Source organism: Callionymus lyra, chromosome 8, assembly GCF_982586985.1.
Source record: "Callionymus lyra chromosome 8, fCalLyr1.hap1.1, whole genome shotgun sequence".
Classification (NCBI taxonomy): domain Eukaryota; kingdom Metazoa; phylum Chordata; class Actinopteri; order Syngnathiformes; family Callionymidae; genus Callionymus; species Callionymus lyra.
In genome coordinates this window covers 7,384,560-7,404,703 of record NC_141825.1, presented here as the reverse complement: position 1 = coordinate 7,404,703, position 20,144 = coordinate 7,384,560, and the positions used below count along the sequence as shown (strand labels likewise).

Below are 20,144 nucleotides of genomic sequence, written 5' to 3'. Positions count from 1 at the left end.
TCAGCACAGTAAGGACATTTGAGGTTACCGTTACTGCACACACGTCTTACACCTTCGAGGTAATTGATGGTCCTTTATTCTAACCACTAGTTAAACAATCGCAAATTAATTTTATTTTTAGTCGTTTACGGAGCTGCGAGCCGGTTGTGGATCAGAAATCTGTTTCAAGATTCCTGTATCAAGACGGTTATTTTGGATCCTCCTGTAAATTTTCATCAATAACTAAGTTAGTCAGGAGGTTGCTTTCATGGATAACCATGACCTGGATGAAAGAGAATCCACACTTTGACATTACTCTGTGTACAAACAAACAGATGTCAGCGGAAACATCTAAATAATGGAATCTCATACAATGTTGATAAATGTTCTACAAATTCCCAAAAGTATGATAAACAATGAGCTATGCCAACACCTACTGTAAATATTTATACAATTAAACTGAGTTCAAAAATTCTGCAAAAGGACTTCTGTGAAGTTTTATAGCTGGTTTTCTGCGCTAATGACTACGTTTTCATGAACGTAGATATAAATAAGGTCAATTCTTGAAACTCTTGTAGTAACATTGACGTGTTCATAGACGAACAATGATGAGCCCGAGACAGTCCAGGAGACAAACACTCATCCCAGCTGCTTTGAACTCTTCTTGGAGACAAACATTGCTGCAGGCGCTCACTCGCTCGCACACACAGATTTATGTTGCCCACACCATGCATTAGCCATCGAGAACTCCTGTCTACACATGTTCTAAATGCCTACTTTTATCACCAGCTCAGACTTCTCAGTCAAAAGGTAAAACAAAAACACAGGAGATCTAACAGTCGTGTGCCTTCTGTAAGATCCCTAAACCACATCTGCATCCACAGCCTCGACACACGAGTAGATGAGGACTTACCCGAGCTCGCCTCTGAAGTCTCCCCGTGGCAGCAGACAACAATGAGAGCGGCGGTTGCGACGCTGCTTCAGACGCACACCATGATGAGTGAGTCAGATGATGCTGCTCGGCGGCGGCGGCGGCGGATGCAAGTGTGTTTCCAGTGGGAGTGACGGGTGGAGACTGAACTCTGTGTTCTCGCCGGAGCACGTGACGTGGTCCGGGGCAGCGCTGGAAGCCACTTAGCACATTTCTACGTGACTTAAACTGCCCGGCAAGTTTAGGAACAGAAACTAATCTCACCGCCGTGTGCATTAAAGATTGAGGATCTGATTTATTAGAGCTATAAACATTCAAACCTTTGCTCTCAGTGATCAATAATTCAGCGTGTTTGTATTGCACCATACGTGCATTAGATGTAGACGGTGTATCAGCAGTTTTGTTGGCATCATTTTTATACCCTTGCTTGTTAGGACGTGAAGTATAGTCGCTGGTACCTATAGTTCTATCCAGCCTTGTTTCCATGGCAGCCATGAAAAACAGACAAAAAGTATGAACTCGGTCGGTTTCCAACCATGTTACTAATTGATCATTAGTTTGAAAAGAAGTGTTTCAGTAATGCTCTCTTTTCTTCTTTTCTTACACCTCACTCTCTTTTCTTATTGGACTTTGGAATTCAATTAGCTGCAACTATGGGATGTACCTAATCACCTTCGTCTGTCTGGGAGTGAAATAGCAGTTGTTGAAAAAAATCCCATCTCTGGATGGTGGATGAAGCCAGTTTTGAAGTATTTTACTAGTAGTGTGTATTGTCAAGAATCTGGCGATATGATACGTATCACGATACATGTGTGATGATTTGATATATTGCAATATTGTAGGAACAGGTCAGGGGGGAGGCGGTCCCCCAAAACAATATGTTGGGGGTGCGTTTCCCCCCAAAAAATTCAAGCTGAAACCTTGTGTATTTTTTGCCATCAAAACCTGCCCCTCAGAATGCAGGAAACAACGTTTCAGGGCGTCTAGATTTCAAATTTTCATGCCCCCGGACCTCCCTAGAATGGTCGCCTTTGGCGCTAGAACTGCAATTATGTCACAAATAACTCGCCCCCCCCCCCCCATATGAATTTTTCATATTTTGTGCCGTCGCCTCTGCAATATATTCTTTTAAAGGAACACTGGCTTTCTGGCTTTAAGAACCAATAATTGATCAACTACTTTCTCTAATCAAATGAAAGTGCTTCTCAAAATATTAACAAAAGTGTAAATTTACATAAACAATGAGGTGCATTAACACCTCAAAGAACATGCAATATCTAGTATCTGTCAGTATACATACACAAGTCCAAACATCAGCTTTAATAGGTGAGGTTACATATATATTTAACCCTTTGAAATAACATTTTACTTTAATTTAAAGTAATTTTATTTATTAGGAAAAAAAAAATGTGATCATTAGTTAGTAAAGCATTTAATGGTTTTATGAACAAACTAAACTTACTAAATGTATTTTGGTGTCATCTTTGATCGTCCTGAAGTTTGTTCAATTTAAAGCTGACATCACACACACGAAACTGAGCGCTGTCATTTATTTAACTAGTGTTAAACACAAACTCTCTATGTATAGTATGAGGCAGATTCGATGATAAAGTTAACATTAGCACTAACAAGAAAGTTTGTTATTGGCGCCGTTCACGCATTTACTGAACGTTTCTCTTGTCTCTACAGAACAGCAAAGTTAAAGTTAGTGCTGTTAAATCCTGTGGGATTTAGCTCTATTGTTAGCAACAGCTGCTTCACTAGTGTCGGCGTGTGACGTCAGTGCAAATATAGTTTTTCTTTTGTAAGTATCTATACAGTGCTATAGAATATCGATACAGTAACGGGAATCAAAATATTGTGTATGTAAGAGAAGTCAGAAGCATCTGAGAAGTACGTGAGGGTGGTGAAGAGCATGTACGAGGACAGTGACACCGAGACGATATGAACCGAATCCAGGGATTAGAGGTTAGAGTTGGATAATATCTGGGATCATCTCTCTTGTTTGTTCTGGTGATTGACAGACTGACTAAAGGGAGGAGAAACTATAAATATATTTGGACTTTGCTGTTAGCGGATGATATAGCGATTTGTATTTAACATAACGAAGACTTAGTCGGGAGATGGAGAGGTGAATTAAATATAGAGAACTGGAATTTTGGGGAAATTTCTAGGAGAAGAGGAAGTGAATACAGTTCAGGTTATATACACATCAAATCATACAAAGTAATATTCAAAGAAGACGGGAAACATGTCGGAGAAATACTTGTAGAGAAAGATACAAAAAGGCATGAATTTGTTCCGGAGCAACAATGTACCGTTCACTCCAGGTGGAAGGTTTTAATTAAACTGGAACATTTTTCCTCTTGAAAAAGAATGATTTCTGTAGAAAGAAAAACCTTCTGCACCGATATTGAGGTCATCGGGGCAACATTAACGAGGTGAAACGACTCGCATTGAATCCAAGGTTTCCAGGAATATCCAGCAGAAAAGCTTTTCTTTGGAAATGTCCGATAAGAAGGGATATCACAGTGTGTTGGGAGCTAGAGAGGTCGTTCCTGAATCACATACAAAACACATAGCAGTGTTGCTGTTAACGCTTTATCGTCTCGTGCTTGTGTCTGGAAAAGTGAGTCACTCAATGTGTGTGTTATCATCATCTTATTTCTGTAATAGACAGATCAGGTCAGAGTTTAGAGAGTTATTATGGTCATAATGATAATGTCTGTCGGTGGAAAGGCAGCAGAGTTTGGTCGTAAGCCTTTGAACGCTGGATAATTCTGCAGTTAAGCTGGTAAATACGTCCCCGACCATTAAAGTTAGAATAATATCAAATTAAAGTTCACCTCCCTCACAGTAGTTTTAATAAAGTTTTTCTAGGCTTTTCACCCAATTTATGTATATCAACATGTGATACACCAGAGGTAAAAGTAAGGCCTTGATGAGAGTAGGAAGAAGATGGTATCAAAACACCCGAAGAAGAGCCGTTAACTGGACCAGCTGCATTACTTAAAAGGATGACTGACGGTTCAAGTTATTTCCCAGTTACTTTCCTGACTTATAGGTTGATAGGAAGTTGGAATGTGTGTACCGTATTTTCCGCACTATAAGGCTTACTTAAAAGCCTTTAATTTTCTCAAAAAACGACAGCGCGCCTTATAATCCGGAGCGCCTTATATATTAACATTATCTGGTGGGTGACTTGTTTACAAACACTTTCATGACTCTGCGCCGACTGAGCCGACACGGCGTGGGCGGGATTACGTTATTGCTTCATCACAGGGTGGAATTTATGACGGACGTCACATCATGGCGGACGTCTGTGGAGTAAGATTACTGCCACCAGTTTGAGCGAGTGTGTCTTGGTTGTTGTACACTCAAAACTTTTTTGCGCAAAATCACGCTGCTGCGCATTCAACCAGTCATACATGTGAGTTCAACATGTCATACACGCGCAGTTTAGCTGTCATACACGCATGTCTGCTGCTCGCTCAACATTTGTCTGCACACAACACCAGTCTCACACGCTGCTGCTTGAAGCCTTTTAAACATCATTTGAACATCGTTACCATGGGAGTGAACAGAGTTTTCAGAACGCTTAATAAAGTTTAACTTTATCCAAAATACCTTTAGCCCAGCTTTATCTTGTGGATGCATAACAAAACCCCAGTCAAACGTTTGACTGTAGTATCTTTTATTCTATGCGCCTTATAATCCTATGCGCCCTATTTTTAAAAACGGTTCTAAAGTAGGCCATTCATTGAAGGCGCGCCTTATAAGCCGGTGCCCCCTAATAGTGGAAAACACGGTAAATATTTAGGTATATTAGAGAGTTAATGTTCTGGTTGTTAGGACAAATGTTTGTATGTATATTAGAAAATTCCATAATGAACAGTGGCTAGTTCTGTATCATAGTTTTCAAGGAGATTTTGTAAGTAAGTAGAGGTTAAGTTTGAGACTTAGTGAAATAGTCGGAGACGTGGACATTCAGTAGGTCAAAACAAATTACGTTCTTTTGACTGGGAAGTTGATAAGTCGGAAAAAAGTTAGAAAGAGCAACAGATTTGAGGCTTTAACCACAAAAAAAACATGCCAATTTCAATTTAAGAATGAGGGAAATTTTCCCCTCATTACACATCAACACAAAAGAAAACCTTAACAACGTTTCAAAGAAAAGATTCTGCTCATGCTCCGCGTCTGAAGAGAGCAGAGGAATGAATGAAGGAGAGACACAAGGATACCACAGAAATGATTGTAATTCAATGTATTCACATTACAACAACCACATAGTTCAGCTTGTGACAACTTCTAATGATCTTCAAATATATTCACTGTATGATACATAATACCAATAGGCACTTCCAGTAAGTCTGGCAAGATTGGAGCTACAGTATTGTGTCTAAATTACAAAATGGTAAAAATAAATAAAGTTTATCTAAAAGAGTTTTTGTAGTTTTAAAATGTCTTAACTGTACAGCATAAATGTTTTATTGTACAAAATGGAACTTTTTCCTGCAATTGAAGATCTTTTTTTTTCTCAGAAATACTGTGTATTTGGACGTCTACTTTCTTATGTAAGTATTTAATACACGTAACAAGTGCAGCTGTGAGAAGGAAGGATTATTTAATCGTGTGTCAACTATATAAAAATACTCATCTACACTTTGCTTCACATCATCGTAAAGTTGGTTTGGTTTGCATGAGTCAAATGATGCTACAGGTTGAGACCGAGGGTCTCGACGGACAGAAACCTGGACGCGAACATAAATGACACAGTGTGGAAGGGGCGCGGTAAAACCACTTTTTAATAGTCGTGTTTGGACTTTGACAATCCGCAGCTCGTCAGAAGGAAGCACTGGAAGAATGAAGACTTGAGGCAAAGATTGATTTCATCTGAGGACAATTACTGACTAACGTCTCCCGTGTCTTAACAGTCGCGACAAAGTCACAGAAGAAGACTCAATTAAATGGACACTTCTTTTCAGATCTACCCAATAAAAGAAATGTTTTATATCATATATTCACCTGAGCACTGGAAGCTCTCGCAGCATGGGAGGATGACCTGGCGATAGAAATACATATATTAATAAAAAGATTAATTTAAAATAAAATAATATCAGGGATCGCAGAGATAAATAATAATAATTCTTGGACAACAGAATTTCCTTCCACTGATCATTTATGATGTCCAAATTGTTCGCAGGACTTTTTAAAAATAAGTTTAAAAGTCAAACACAAGCATCGATTGAAAACCAATCCCACACTTAAATTTTAATAAAAAGGTCAAACAGTAGTTTGACTTTGAAAAGTTAACCAAGCTTTCCTAAAATGTGTTTTTTTCTGAGGCAATATTTCTATCTTTACCAACAAATCTTTCTGGAAGGTGTCAACGAGACATTGAGGCTGAGTTAATGTCGTTCTCTGAAAATGAATACAGAAGGCGTCTCAGATCTTGAGCGATAACTTCAAGAAGGCGTCTCAGAGGAAACTTGAAGGATCACTTCAAGAGGAAAGGAAATCGTAACAGATAAATTAAGAAGATAAGCGAGGACACGTTCAGCCTTGAGAGGAAATAAGATTTGGAATTGGAGTTGGGATGTGCATTGACAACACTTGGTCTTGAAGAACCAATCGTCGCCGTGACGACCAGTTTAGATAATCGACAATAGCCTTTTCTCGATGGCAATATTGAAGAGCTTGTACTGACTTCTTTGTCTTTGGACCCTCATTGAAGGTTCAGCTTATGTTTACCATCGAATGCAAAAATGTTTAACAATAAAGGTGGATGCATTTAAGCACCAACATATATTTTTTGGCATCAACTTGTTTGATTTTATGACATGAATTCTCAGGTAAAAAATAGGAAAAATTAGTTCAGTATCAACTTTTATTTTTAAGTGTTTGTAGTTTTATGACGATATTCCGACATCTAACATTCCCGCAGCCTAAAATATTTAAAGTTTTGAATTGAAAAAACATTTGGACATTTAACTGTACTTTTTGAAGTCATCCATCTATTGTCTTCGAATTATCCCAAGCGTTCATAACAAAGTGGCTCCGATCATAAAGCTCCTGCAGGTCACACGGGGTTAAACCTCGAGAGATAATCCCTCCATGTGTTCTGGGTTCACCTCTGAGCAACCTCAACTGACTCCTCGCGATGTGGAGGTGCAAAAGGCTCCACTTACAAGCATCTCCAAGAGAGAGTCGTACCCTGTTGGTACCCAGAGCTAATCAGCTCCATTGATAAGACCCTGAAAATAAGGGAAAAATCCCATTCCCAACTTGGACATGACGGGCCACACTTTTTCCCTGGGACATTACAAGACTTTAAGGTGTTTATTAGAGCCGAAAACCTTTTGTAAGACAAGTCAAGGTCTTGAGCCAATATGAGCACATCATCTGCAAAAAGACGAGATCACATCCCAGGTAGCAAAACCTTCATTCCTTCATAGATCTACCTTCCTGCTTGTGAGAACCCGGTCCATAAAAGTAAGTTTGTTTTTGTTAAGAAAAAACTTCTTTTTTTTTGTAAAATTGTACAAAAAGTTTTGACGGTTTTGTTTGGAGCAAAGAAAGAGTTGTGATGTAATATCCTGGAGAGAACCGGGAAGAATTCTGTACCAGAGTTGTTTTTTTTTCCCAAAACGACAAGAAGCGTCACCTGATATTAAAAAATGCATCATTTTGTTGCTGTCGTTCAAATATAATCAAGATGTTGATTTTACCGATCAAGTGAAAGTTTTCCTGAGGGTTTCAAATTCAGCGTCAGCCGCAACACAATCGGCAATTAAACACCGTTCTCAGTGCACAAAAACCTAAAAGAGTGTGTTCGCCTCAAATGAACAAGTTGGAGTCATTTTCCAAACAGCATAAGGAAGAACATGTGACCACACACACGATGACGGCAAAACTTTGGCAACACATGATAAAAAGTAAAATTCATAAATATCTAAGTGTGTGGAATCAAGCCTGTGGGTGAGTGATTTTGGCAGGTTGCTCCTCCAATCGCCTCTCTTTACATTGTTATATATATATATTTATATATATATATATTTGGATGCAGGTGAGATTCAAAAGAAAACGGTGACTTGTGTCAATAATTGCATTCAGAAAACAATGACGTATAAATTGGCAGCGAGTGTCTGCAGTCCCGTGTCGTCACACCGAGGGTTGAGGTCTGTGAGCAGTCGTCCTCTTCTTCTCTCCACAGTAGCAAAAAGAGTTCGCACCACAAAAAGTACATTAGTATTGCAATTCTTAAATAGTTCCTTTAAATGTTTGGTGGAACCAAGTGTTCTGGGTTTTTTTTTGGGATAAAATGTGTAAAGCACAGATTTATATTTCCACCCTGTGTTGTTTCGTTATAGGCACGCAACTCCCAAACATCTACAGTGTTGTGTCTAAGTGATGTGCTGGCAAGAACAGGAGTCGATCACATGACCCTTTCACTGTGTGTCTTCGTCCTCCAGCTCTTGTTTTGAGTCTTCCTGAGGAGTCGCGGGCCACTCCGGGTCCTCCTCGGGATCCTCCCCCTCCACCAGCTCCTCTCGACTCCCTGACTCCTCCTCCTCCTCGTGGATGGCCAGGATGGGCTCGGATACATTGTTCAAGTGGACGGACTCTGGTGCTTGGGCTTCTTTCTGAGTCTCCTCTGCGATCACCTTCTTCCACATCTCGTGGTTCTCCAGCAGGTGCTGAGTGATCTCGCAGAAGACTTTCCGCCTCTTCTTTGGAGCACTTTTTTCTAGAAGGAAAATAAAATTGAATCAATTTCACATCAGCTAATCCTACATTGGTAAGTAAGTGTGTTACGATACGTATCACGATACAGGATCAATGATACAATATATTGCCATATATATCCTGTAGTAACAAGTATATATGTGTAGTATTGTCGAGTACTTGACTCTGGTGTTGCAGAATTTACAGACCACATGACTCTTGACGAAGTCGTAACTGTTTTTATTTGTTTCTGAAACTAAAATATGTCCAAACATAAGCTTTAAAAGCTGCTGGACTCATTGTATCCTCTCATCCTCAGCCATTGGCAGGATTTCAAATAAACTCATTCTTCTTTGAGCTGCTGAGGTAATGACTGATGCCATCTAGTGGCCAGGAGTTAAATTGCAACACAAAAATGTATTTAAAATGTCGGTAGAGTGCTATTGAATATCAATACAATATAAAGAATAAAACATTGCGATATTGAAGTGTGACAGTGTTTTCTTAAAAATGTCCACTTACGTGATCCCTCCGAGCCGGTGGACGAGTCCTCCTCCCCCGTGTCCTCGTCCTCCTCCTCGGTCTCGGCGACTTCCTGCCCTTCCGTCTCCGGACTCGGCTCCACCACTCGCCCGGGCAGGAGGCAGGCCGAGTCGTATGAGTTGCACAGTGGTCCCACAATGTGTGTGATGAACGATTCTTGGAGCTTGGCCAGTTGTGGGGCGGACCTGTCCATGAAGGGGCTGATGGGAAGACCAAGACTGGATTCTTCATCCCCCTGAATGAAGCAGGAAACTGTTACGAGCGAACGATGGGGTTGATGTATGAGAGGTTTGCAAAGACGAAAACACGCAGAATCAACTTGCTTTACTCGATTATTTGCACCTTTTAAAGTGGAAAATAGCACATAATATTTTTGCTGAAATACATAAGTCATATGCTATGAAGTGTGTACGCGGAAATCTTTATTAAAAGTTGTTTTTTTTTCCCTCCACTCTTTCATTTACTAAATACATGGGCCACATTTAGAGTAAACTCTCCGTCTCTGGTCTGAGATAAAACTATCTATCTTAACTATATAACTAACTTTCTGTATATTATTGACATTTGTCACAGTTACAAGTGTGAAAGTCAGGATAGGATGTTTCTATTGTCATGTGACTAGGGCGACAAACATAAAAAAAAAAACGTATGAAAATGAGAAAGTTTTACTGAATATTTTGAAGTAAAACATGAGAATAAAATGAGGATTCATCAGGTTGTGTCGTGGTTTAACGTCGGTATTCTTCTTCTTTGGACACACTACGACAGATTTAATTATGTAGCATCACGAGGCTGTCAGGGACAGCAAAGCTCCTTTTCTTTGTCACATAAAAAAAAAAAGACTTCTAAGTCCCTCATCATGACCAACGTATTACTTTATAAAGTTGCTCTTAAATCTGGGCGAACGAGAGGTTACGAGAGTCCATTATGACGTAATAATGGCTTCACTCCTCCTCCAGCCAGTTGTAATCACGCCCCACTTTCTTTATACAACGAGTCCCTTGGAGGCGGAGACTTCCGGGATTGAGGACAAACCTCCATGCATGACCAATCTCAGCAGAGTGGGTGTGGTTATGGTCAACAAGATTTAATCTCCAGAACAACAAAGTGTTTTCAGTGGGCGGAGCTTAAGATCATTTTCTAATGTCAATATTTCAATGAAAAGAGAGTTTTGTACTTTGTACTAAGGTTTTTATTTAAAGGCAGCGTTATGAGAGAAAAAAAAAACATCACTTGATCACAACTACGGAATCAACCGAATGGAAAAAGGAACATCAATGACACCTTTCAAGTGAGATTGGTTTGAACAGACAAAAAGCTATTTAACTTCCTCATTATCATGTTTGACACATCCAGGTCATTGTGTTTGATCTATTTTTTATTTTCACGACGAGTGAGATTTGAATCACCTACGGAAGGTTCCATTTCAATCTCTGTACTCGTACACAAGGTGTGAATTCTGTTCGCCGTCGAGAAGAAGCAGCTTCTCACGACAGAATCAAAGTCAGGTTGCCTGGATGATGAAATTGCATCACCAAATCAAATCAAGCCTCTTGACCCCCCCCGTCCCCGACCCGCCACCCCCCACAGTCCTATGAAGTGGACCGATCCAATCCCAATCCCTGTTCATATCGGGCACGTTGATGTTGAGCTTTGATGACAGTTAATATAAAAGTAATAAGCAAATAGTGAAAAAAATGCAGTTTTTCTTCGTCAATGACAGTCTTAGGCGGCTGGAGTTCGGCCCCACCTAGTGTCAGGATGTAGACCTTTTAAGTAACAACATCAAACACAAGGCTGAGATTTAAATTTGCCAAGTCCTTTGATCCTGAGACAACATAAACATAAGGATTTGATAGGTGGAAAATTCCAGCTGCTATAAATTAGCAAATAGTTTCTTGACATTGCTACATAGTTATCATGTTTTATTTATTATTATAATTTCTTAATTCATGATTCCAACGGGGTTTCTTTTATTATTACACAGTATAATAATTTTTTTAATATTATCTTTATGTATTATTGTTTTTCTTATCATTTTTTTTGTGTTTTTAATATGTGACCTTTGTCTTAATATGTCTATGTACTAATATATTAACATGTACTGTAACACATAGTAAATAAACATCAATAAATACAGTTTTCCTTCGTCAACGACAGTCTGCGGCGGCTGGAGTTCGGCCCCACACAGTGTCAGGGTTTAGACCTTTTAATCACAACATCAAACTCCAGCCTTAGATTTAAATCCAACAAGTCCTTTTATGTTGTCTAAGGATCAAAGTAGATAAACGTTCATGTTGACACATTTAACTAGAAAGAATGAATCTGACTCTTGCGTCCTGTCGAGTAAACATACATTTTGTCTGGCCACGACTTTGACCGATCAAAGACTTTCAACCGCTTCTGGGATTGAGTTCGACCTGTTTTATGTCTAAAATATGAAGTTCCAGATAAAAATACTAAAACTGAACTAAGTACTGCTACATAGACATGCACTGCTCAAACAAATAGTGACTAAAACATCAATAAATACAGTTTCCTTCGTCAACAACGGCAGTCTGGGGCGGCCTGAGTTCGGCCCCACATAGTGTCACGATGTAGACCTTTGAATCACAACGTCAAACTTAATATAAATATATATACCATACATAACAACGATAATGATGTTATTGGTTTCAAATAAAAGCTTCTGTTCACTCTGGTCAGTTAACTACCTTCAGATATTTCCCCCACATTTGTTTTGAGTTTGTTGGGATTCAGGAACATTTCCTTCGTTTGTGAGTCGGCTTCCAGCGCCTGTATCGCTTTCAATGAATTCCGCTAAGACGGAATTTTCAGAAGTGTTCTGCCAAAAAACATGTTGTCGAGGTAACACACGACTACACAGAGGATTACTGCGAACTCGGACGTGGATTCTTGATCTTTCAGAGAGAAACAGATTTAGGTGAATTATATCTAAAGTCGATGAATTATTTAGCACTTGAGGAAAGCTAGAGCAAAACGCAGGGAATTAAGCGTTGTGAGATGATACGAGTAGCTGTTGTTTTTTAGAGGAAAAAGACAAAAGAAAGAAAAAATTGTTCATTTCAATGTGTAACATTAGAATAAAAGCTAAGGTTAGACCAAAACATAAACAAAAAGTTGAATCAATGAGGGTTATTTGGATGTAAATAACTAATAATATTTATTTTAATCTAATTAAAACTTGTGAAAGTGATTTGCTTTAAGCTAACTACTACTTCAGTTACATTTGGTCATAAACACGTTTATTCAAGGGTCGCTCCAATACTGTATTTAAATTATGCGTCCATGTTTTGTTTCTACGTCAAAATTTATCGTCAGCTGTCGTTGGATGGCTTGGCGGGAAAGCATCATGTTAGCTTTTCTGGTTAAGGTTACTTGCAAAATAAAATGGAACATTAAGGTAATTTTCTACCTCGATCGTAATTAAACCATTTTCAACTATAATCAAACATTTATACATACACACTTTAACACACAAGCACATAAACACTTTAACACACGCATATACACATTTTAACACACAAGCACATAAACACTTTAATACACACGCATATACACATTTTAACACACAGGCACATAAACACTTAAAGACACACATATACACACTTTAACACACACGCATATAAACACTTTAACACACACGCATATACACACTTTAACACACGCGCACATAAACACTTTAACGCACACACAGATACACACTTTAGTTCAACTTTAAGGTTTGTTTTTTCTGTTTTCCTAGAGGAATGTGAGGTAATATCTTGAAACAATTCAGTTCAATGATATGACTAGTTAAGTAAGTAAGTAAGTAAGTAATGGTTATTTCTTAAGAGCTGAGCTCACGCTTCTTCATCTAACAAAAACTGTTTCTATTACTCGACCATCAAGTCTTTTAAAAAACGATAACTAACCTGTTCGTAGAACTCGTTGACGATTCCTTCCGTCCACTGCAGATGCAGGTCTTTGCACTTCAAGGGTCCGTTGATGTCGGCCAGTTTGATGCACATCTGACAGACCAGCAACCGGTCGTTCTCATTGGACCAGTCGATCCCCGTGGACGGATCGTCGCCCACCTGGACCACGACACAAACACACATGAGTTCTATTCACTTGTTCATAGATGATCTTTTGTGTTTTTCATGTTCATAAATGAGACCTTGAAATACAAATGTTATTATCAATTATTGGATTTAGAATATTAAGCTTATTTTTATTGTGCTGTTAACATTTTCTAGACATTTGTGTCTTTCTTGACCATCAAACATGGACTCATGAGTCAGTTCATCTGAAAGGATGAGTTAGTGGAAGATCAAAAATCGACAACAGAATAAATTTTATCTTTGTGTTTGTGCGTTCTTGTTTGTGCGTTTTTAAAAGTCACACCAGGAGTACGTTCCAACAAACCGCCATGAAAACTCACAATGGAAAAACCTAAATAACAAACTTCAGTAAGATTTTTTTTTAATTCACAAAAAGTTTTTATTTGTCAGATTATTGACTAAGTTCTAACTACATTAACAAGTTTAAAAACACAATGAACCAGCAATTAAACGTGTTGCAAGATCTCAAATGATAACATAATAACAAACGTACCTTTGCATTGAACTCGGCCAGGAAGTCAAAGTGCTTCTTCAGGTCCGTGGCCAGGATGGCCTCGATGACCAGGAAGCGGAAGCGCTTGAACTCCGTGTGATCCAGGTTGATGAGGAAGTTGAACTCTGGTCTGGACATGAAGAGGTTCCAGGCGGAGGCGGCGTGATGGTTCTCCAGAACCGAGCGGTCGTTGTAGAGCACGGCCTGAGCACAAAGATTCTGATGAGAAGATCTATTGAAACATGAGAAGATCTACTGAAACATGAGAAGATCTATTGAAACATGAGAAGATCTATTGAAACATGAGAAGATCTATTGAAACATGAGAAGATCTATTGAAGCATGAGAAGATCTATTGAAACATGGGAAGATCTACTGCAACATGAGAAGATCTATTGAAACATGAAAAGATCTACTGAAACATGAGAAGATCTATTGAAACATGGGAAGATCTACTGCAACATGAGAAGATCTATTGAAACATGGGAAGATCTACTGCAACATGAGAAGATCTATTGAAAAATGAGTAGATCTAATGAAACATGAGAAGATCTATTGAAACATGGGAAGATCTACTGCAACATGAGAAGATCTATTGAAACATGAGAAGATCTATTGAAACATGAGAAGATCTATTAAAACATGAGAAGATCAATTGAAACATGAGAAGATCTATTGAAGCATGAGAAGATCTATTGAAACATGGGAAGATCTATTGAAACATGAGGAGATCTATTGAAACATGAGAAGATCTATTGAAACATGGGAAGATCTACTGCAACATGAGAAGATCTATTGAAACATGGGAAAATCTACTGCAACATGAGAAGATCTATTGAAAAATGAGTAGATCTAATGAAACATGAGAAGATCTATTGAAACATGAAACGATCTATTGAAACATGAGAAGATCTATTGAAAAATGAGAAGATCTAATGAAACATGAGAAGATCTATTGAAACATGAGAATATCTATTGAAACATGAGAAGATCTACTGAAACATGAGAAGATCTATTGAAGCATGAGAAGATCTATTGAAACATGGGAAGATCTACTGCAACATGAGAAGATATATTGAAAAATGAGACGATCTACTGAAACATGAGAAGATCTTTTGAATCATGAGAAGATCTATTGAAACATGAGAAGATCTTTTGAAACATGAGAAGATCTTTTGAATCATGAGAAGATCTATTGAAACATTAGAAGATATTTTGAAACATGAGAAGATCTATTGAAACATGAGAAGATCTATTGAAACATGAGAAGATCTTTTGAATCATGAGAAGATCTATTGAAACATGAGAAGATCTACTGAAACATGAGAAGATCTATTGAAACATGAAAAGATATATTGAAACATGAGAAGATCTTTTGAATCATGAGAAGATCTATTGAAACATGAGAAGATCTATTGAAACATGAGAAGATCTTTTGAATCATGAGAAGATCTATTAAAACATGAGAAGATATATTGAAACATGAGAAGATCTATTGAAACATGAGAAGATCTATTGAAACATGAGAAGATCTATTGAAACATGAGAAGATCTATTGAAACATGAGAAGATCTATTGAAACATGAGAAGATCTATTGAAACATGAGAAGATATCTCTTTATTCAAGTATTACTTTGTTAAGAGAACATGCTCACATTTTATTTATGAACATTTAATCCATTACTTGATAGATATAAAAACAAACACTATAAAACAAACAGATAATGTAGAATGTCTAACAAACTATGTATTTATTTTGTAGACAGGTCAAAATACAATTTATATATTTTATATACTAGTTATTAATTTCTAATTTACTTTTTTTATTTTGCTTTTTAATGACTTCATATTTTTATGTATATATATATATATTTTTTATGCATTCAGGCTGTGATATTTAAATACTATATCTATATATACTACTATACAATATATACAATAGAACTAATCATGTACAAATGGGTTTCCGCAGACTTTGTATTTTTGTAACTTTTGTAGGCAGGGTAGTAGAAGAAAAAAACATGTATAAATTATATAATTTAAATTTAGTTCTAGAAACGTATTACTACTTCAACTCTTCATATTACTTCTTGAACACCAAAGTTCTATATTTTATTTTTATGAATGAAAAATACTTTTTTTGCAGAAGATAGAGAAGAAATATATTAAAAAAAATAAACATGTAGAAATGTGTGAAGCTCACTAACCATCACTTTGTTGATGACAGTGTTACACAAAAATACACTACATTTTGATACAATTGTATTAAATACTTACCTGTAATTAATATATAATTATTTATAACGATGTTGTATAACTGAGATTTGTATATTTACTAAAAGACAACATTGAGACGCGTCAAAGTACCTGAGGAGCGCTGGTTGCCACCAGGAACGCGTTGGTTCTCCCTGGATGGTCGTAGTCGTGCATGGCGGCGGCGACGTAGAGCGCCATGAGCTCCAGGGCGGGGATGAGGCCCGACAAACACCCGTAACCGTCCTCAGACACCGTGGACGTCTTGGAGACCAGGAAGCCCATGTGACTGTGAGTGATCCCACTGTCGGAGTCTGAGGACGAGAGGAGACAAGGACGTGAAGAAGACACAACAATCACATGTTCACTCCAGCTCAGACGCACAAACAGTGCAACACACACATGTTCACTCCAGCTCAGAGGCACACACGCACATGTTCACTCCAGCTCAGACGCACACACACACATGTTCACTCCAGCTCAGACGCACACACGCACATGTTCACTCCAGCTCAGAGGCACACATGCACATGTTCACTCCAGCTCAGACGCACACACGCACATGTTCACTCCAGCTCAGACGCACACACACACATGTTCACTCCAGCTCAGACGCACACACGCACATGTTCACTCCAGCTCAGACGCACACACGCACATGTTCACTCCAGCTCAGACGCACACACACACATGTTCACTCCAGCTCAGACGCACACACACACATGTTCACTCCAGCTCAGACGCACACACGCACATGTTCACTCCAGCTCAGACGCACACACACACATGTTCACTCCAGCTCAGACGCACACACGCACATGTTCACTCCAGCTCAGACGCACACAAAGTGCAACACAAACACGTTCACTCCAGCTCAGACGCACACACACACATGTTCACTCCAGCTCAGAGGCACACACGCACATGTTCACTCCAGCTCAGACGCACACACACACATGTTCACTCCAGCTCAGACGCACACACGCACATGTTCACTCCAGCTCAGACGCACACACACACATGTTCACTCCAGCTCAGACGCACACACGCACATGTTCACTCCAGCTCAGACGCACACACACACATGTTCACTCCAGCTCAGACGCACACATACACATGTTCACTCCAGCTCAGACACACACACGCACATGTTCACTCCAGCTCAGACGCACACACGCACATGTTCACTCCAGCTCAGACGCACACACACACATGTTCACTCCAGCTCAGACACACACACACACATGTTCACTCCAGCTCAGACGCACACATACACATGTTCACTCCAGCTCAGACGCACACACACACATGTTCACCCCAGCTCAGACGCACACACACACATGTTCACTCCAGCTCAGACGCACACACACACATGTTCACTCCAGCTCAGACGCACACACACACATGTTCACTCCAGCTCAGACGCACACACACACATGTTCACTCCAGCTCAGACGCACACACACTCATGTTCACTCCAGCTGAGACGCACACAAAGTGCAACACAAACACGTTCACTCCAGCTCAGACGCACACACACACATGTTCACTCCAGCTCAGACGCACACACACTCATGTTCACTCCAGCTGAGACGCACACAAAGTGCAACACAAACACGTTCACTCCAGCTGAGACGCACACAAAGTGCAAGACAAACACGTTCACTCCAGCTCAGACGCACACAAAGTGCAACACAAACACGTTCACTCCAGCTCAGATGCACACAAAGTGTAACACACACATGTTGACTCCACCTCTGACCTACACAAAGTGCAACACACACAGGTTCACTCCAACTCAGATGCACACAAAGTGCAACACACACATGTTCACTCCAGCTCAGACCTACACAAAGTGCAACACACATGTTCACTCCAGCTCAGACCTACACAAAGTGCAACACACACATGTTCACTCCAGCTCAGACCTACACAAAGTGCAACACACACATGTTCACTCCACCTCAGACCTACACAAAGTGCAACACACACATGTTCACTCCAGCTCAGACGCACACAAAGTGCAACACACACATGTTCACTCCAGCTCAGACCCACACACACACACACACATGTTAACTCCGGCTCAGAAGTACACACACACACACACACACAGACACAGACACAGACACAGACACACACACACACACACACACACACACACACACACACACACACACACACACACACACACACACACACACACAGACACAGACACAGACACAAACACACACACACATACACACACACACACACACACACACACATGTTCACTCCAGCTCAGACGCGCACACACACACACACACACACACACGTTCACTCCAGCTCAGACGCACACACACACACACACACACACACACACAGACACACACACACACACATCAAAGGACGGTGCCGGTGAATGAGGTTATGGAAATAACATGAATTCTAATCCTCTACAATTTCACGCGCGTCTAGACTTCAAAAAAGCGTTTCGGTTCTGAAAAGTGAGGGCCCGGAGCCGCAGGTCCACACTGAGCTGGATCAGAACGCAGTCCCGTCGGTTCTGATCCAGATGAAAATAACAACACGCCTCGAGGTGAAGCTCAAAAATGATGTTATATTATATTATTATTATTATTATTATTATAAAGGTGTTTTTGTGAGAGTCCACCTGAGTCGCTGGCCGAGCCATGGTCACCGACGAGGCTGGGCAGACCCGGGACCGCCTGCGTGGTGAGGTACCAGACTGCGTGGAGGACATCCGTGGCGTGGACCCTGTTGTGATCTGGGTCAGAACCAAAAGGAAAAAAAACAAAGATGAGTAGCGATTCTCGCGCTGTCCACTAGAGCGCAGCAGAGGCCTCCGGATGTTTTGAGGGTTAGTGGGACTTACACGGGATGTCTCGGTATCCGTTCTCCAGGGCGTGGAAGTAGTTCATGAACTCTTGGACAGGAATCTTGAAGGTCTGGAAGAGGCCCGTGTCTTCAAAGAGTCTGTACGATACCTTTCGTGAGGAAAGAAAAACAGTTGAATGATCTGGAGAATAAAAACATCTCGAGGACTCCTGAGATATTTTTATTCAATTATTAATATTATTGTTCATTATTAAAAGATTCCTGCTGATGTTGGACTCTTAAGGTCGTGAGGAATCACATGTTTTAAAAGGTTATTTTCACGTTTTTCTTTTCTAAAAATATAGTTATTTTAGTTTTTTTGACCTCGTTATGTCACGGTATTGAGTATCAAATATTTTCCCCAGTATTGTATTAAAACTTCTAGTATCGTGTCTTTGAATCTCCAACATCATAAACAATGGATGACGTTTCCTACCAACTTAACCCTGAACTCTGCTGTGATTGGCCAAGCACGAGGTCTCCACCTCCGAGGGACTCGTTGTGTAAACAAAGTGGGGCGTGATTACAGCTGGCTGGAGGAGGATTATTATTACATCATAATGGACTCTCGTAACCTCTCGTTCGCCCAGATTTCAGAACTTTATAAAGTAATAAGTTAAGAGTTTAAAATACGTAAAGTTGCCCGTCCTTGACACTTTTTTAAAAATCACTCCTCTCACAGACGTCTGTATTCTTTGGCCCTTCATTCAAGATTTGAAATTGCTTTGAGTCCGTTTGAGTCACTTTTCAGACGATCAGCAGAAACCGTGAACAAAAAGACTTCTATTTCTTGTTGATGTTGGAGTCTCAAATGATTGTTAACCCTTGTCTTATCTAGAAAACAAATGTGTTTGTGGAATCCCTTGTATAATTTCAGGGTCAATTTGACCAGAACGTCCGCAAAACAAATGTGTTGGTGAAATCCCTTGTGTTATCTCAGGGTCAATCTAACCCAAAGGCCTGCAAAACAAATGTGTTTGTGGTATCCCTTGTGTTGTCTCAGGGTCAAAGGCTTCCAGAAACAAATATGCAGTGGTGAAGGTCGTTCATCTTGAACAAATGCCACAAGCGATACCACAAACACATTTGTGACCTTGAGATGACACAAGGAATACTGCAAACACATTTGTGACCTTGAGATGACACAAGGGATACCACAGACCCATTTTTTTTGCAGGCCTTCGGGTCAGATTTACCCTGAGATAACACGAGGGTTAAC

The 20,144-nt window shown here is 39.7% G+C and overlaps 1 protein-coding gene across 1 annotated transcript in view; it reads right to left on the bottom strand.

The window, feature by feature from the left end:
- Window positions 1-5,162: 5,162 nt before the first annotated feature.
- The window catches only part of LOC148073515 (cGMP-inhibited 3',5'-cyclic phosphodiesterase 3A-like), a 98,045-nt gene continuing 83,063 nt past the window's right edge, over window positions 5,163-20,144 (bottom strand). Inside the window, exons 8-14 of the mRNA XM_087797280.1 lie at window positions 18,924-19,035; window positions 18,702-18,815; window positions 16,163-16,362; window positions 13,796-13,999; window positions 13,114-13,275; window positions 9,158-9,413; window positions 5,163-8,657 (exon numbers count right to left, since the gene is read on the bottom strand). Of these exons, the coding sequence (XP_087653406.1) occupies window positions 8,359-8,657; window positions 9,158-9,413; window positions 13,114-13,275; window positions 13,796-13,999; window positions 16,163-16,362; window positions 18,702-18,815; window positions 18,924-19,035 (1,347 nt within the window). The 3' untranslated portion in view covers window positions 5,163-8,358. The remainder of the gene's footprint in view (window positions 8,658-9,157; window positions 9,414-13,113; window positions 13,276-13,795; window positions 14,000-16,162; window positions 16,363-18,701; window positions 18,816-18,923; window positions 19,036-20,144) is intronic.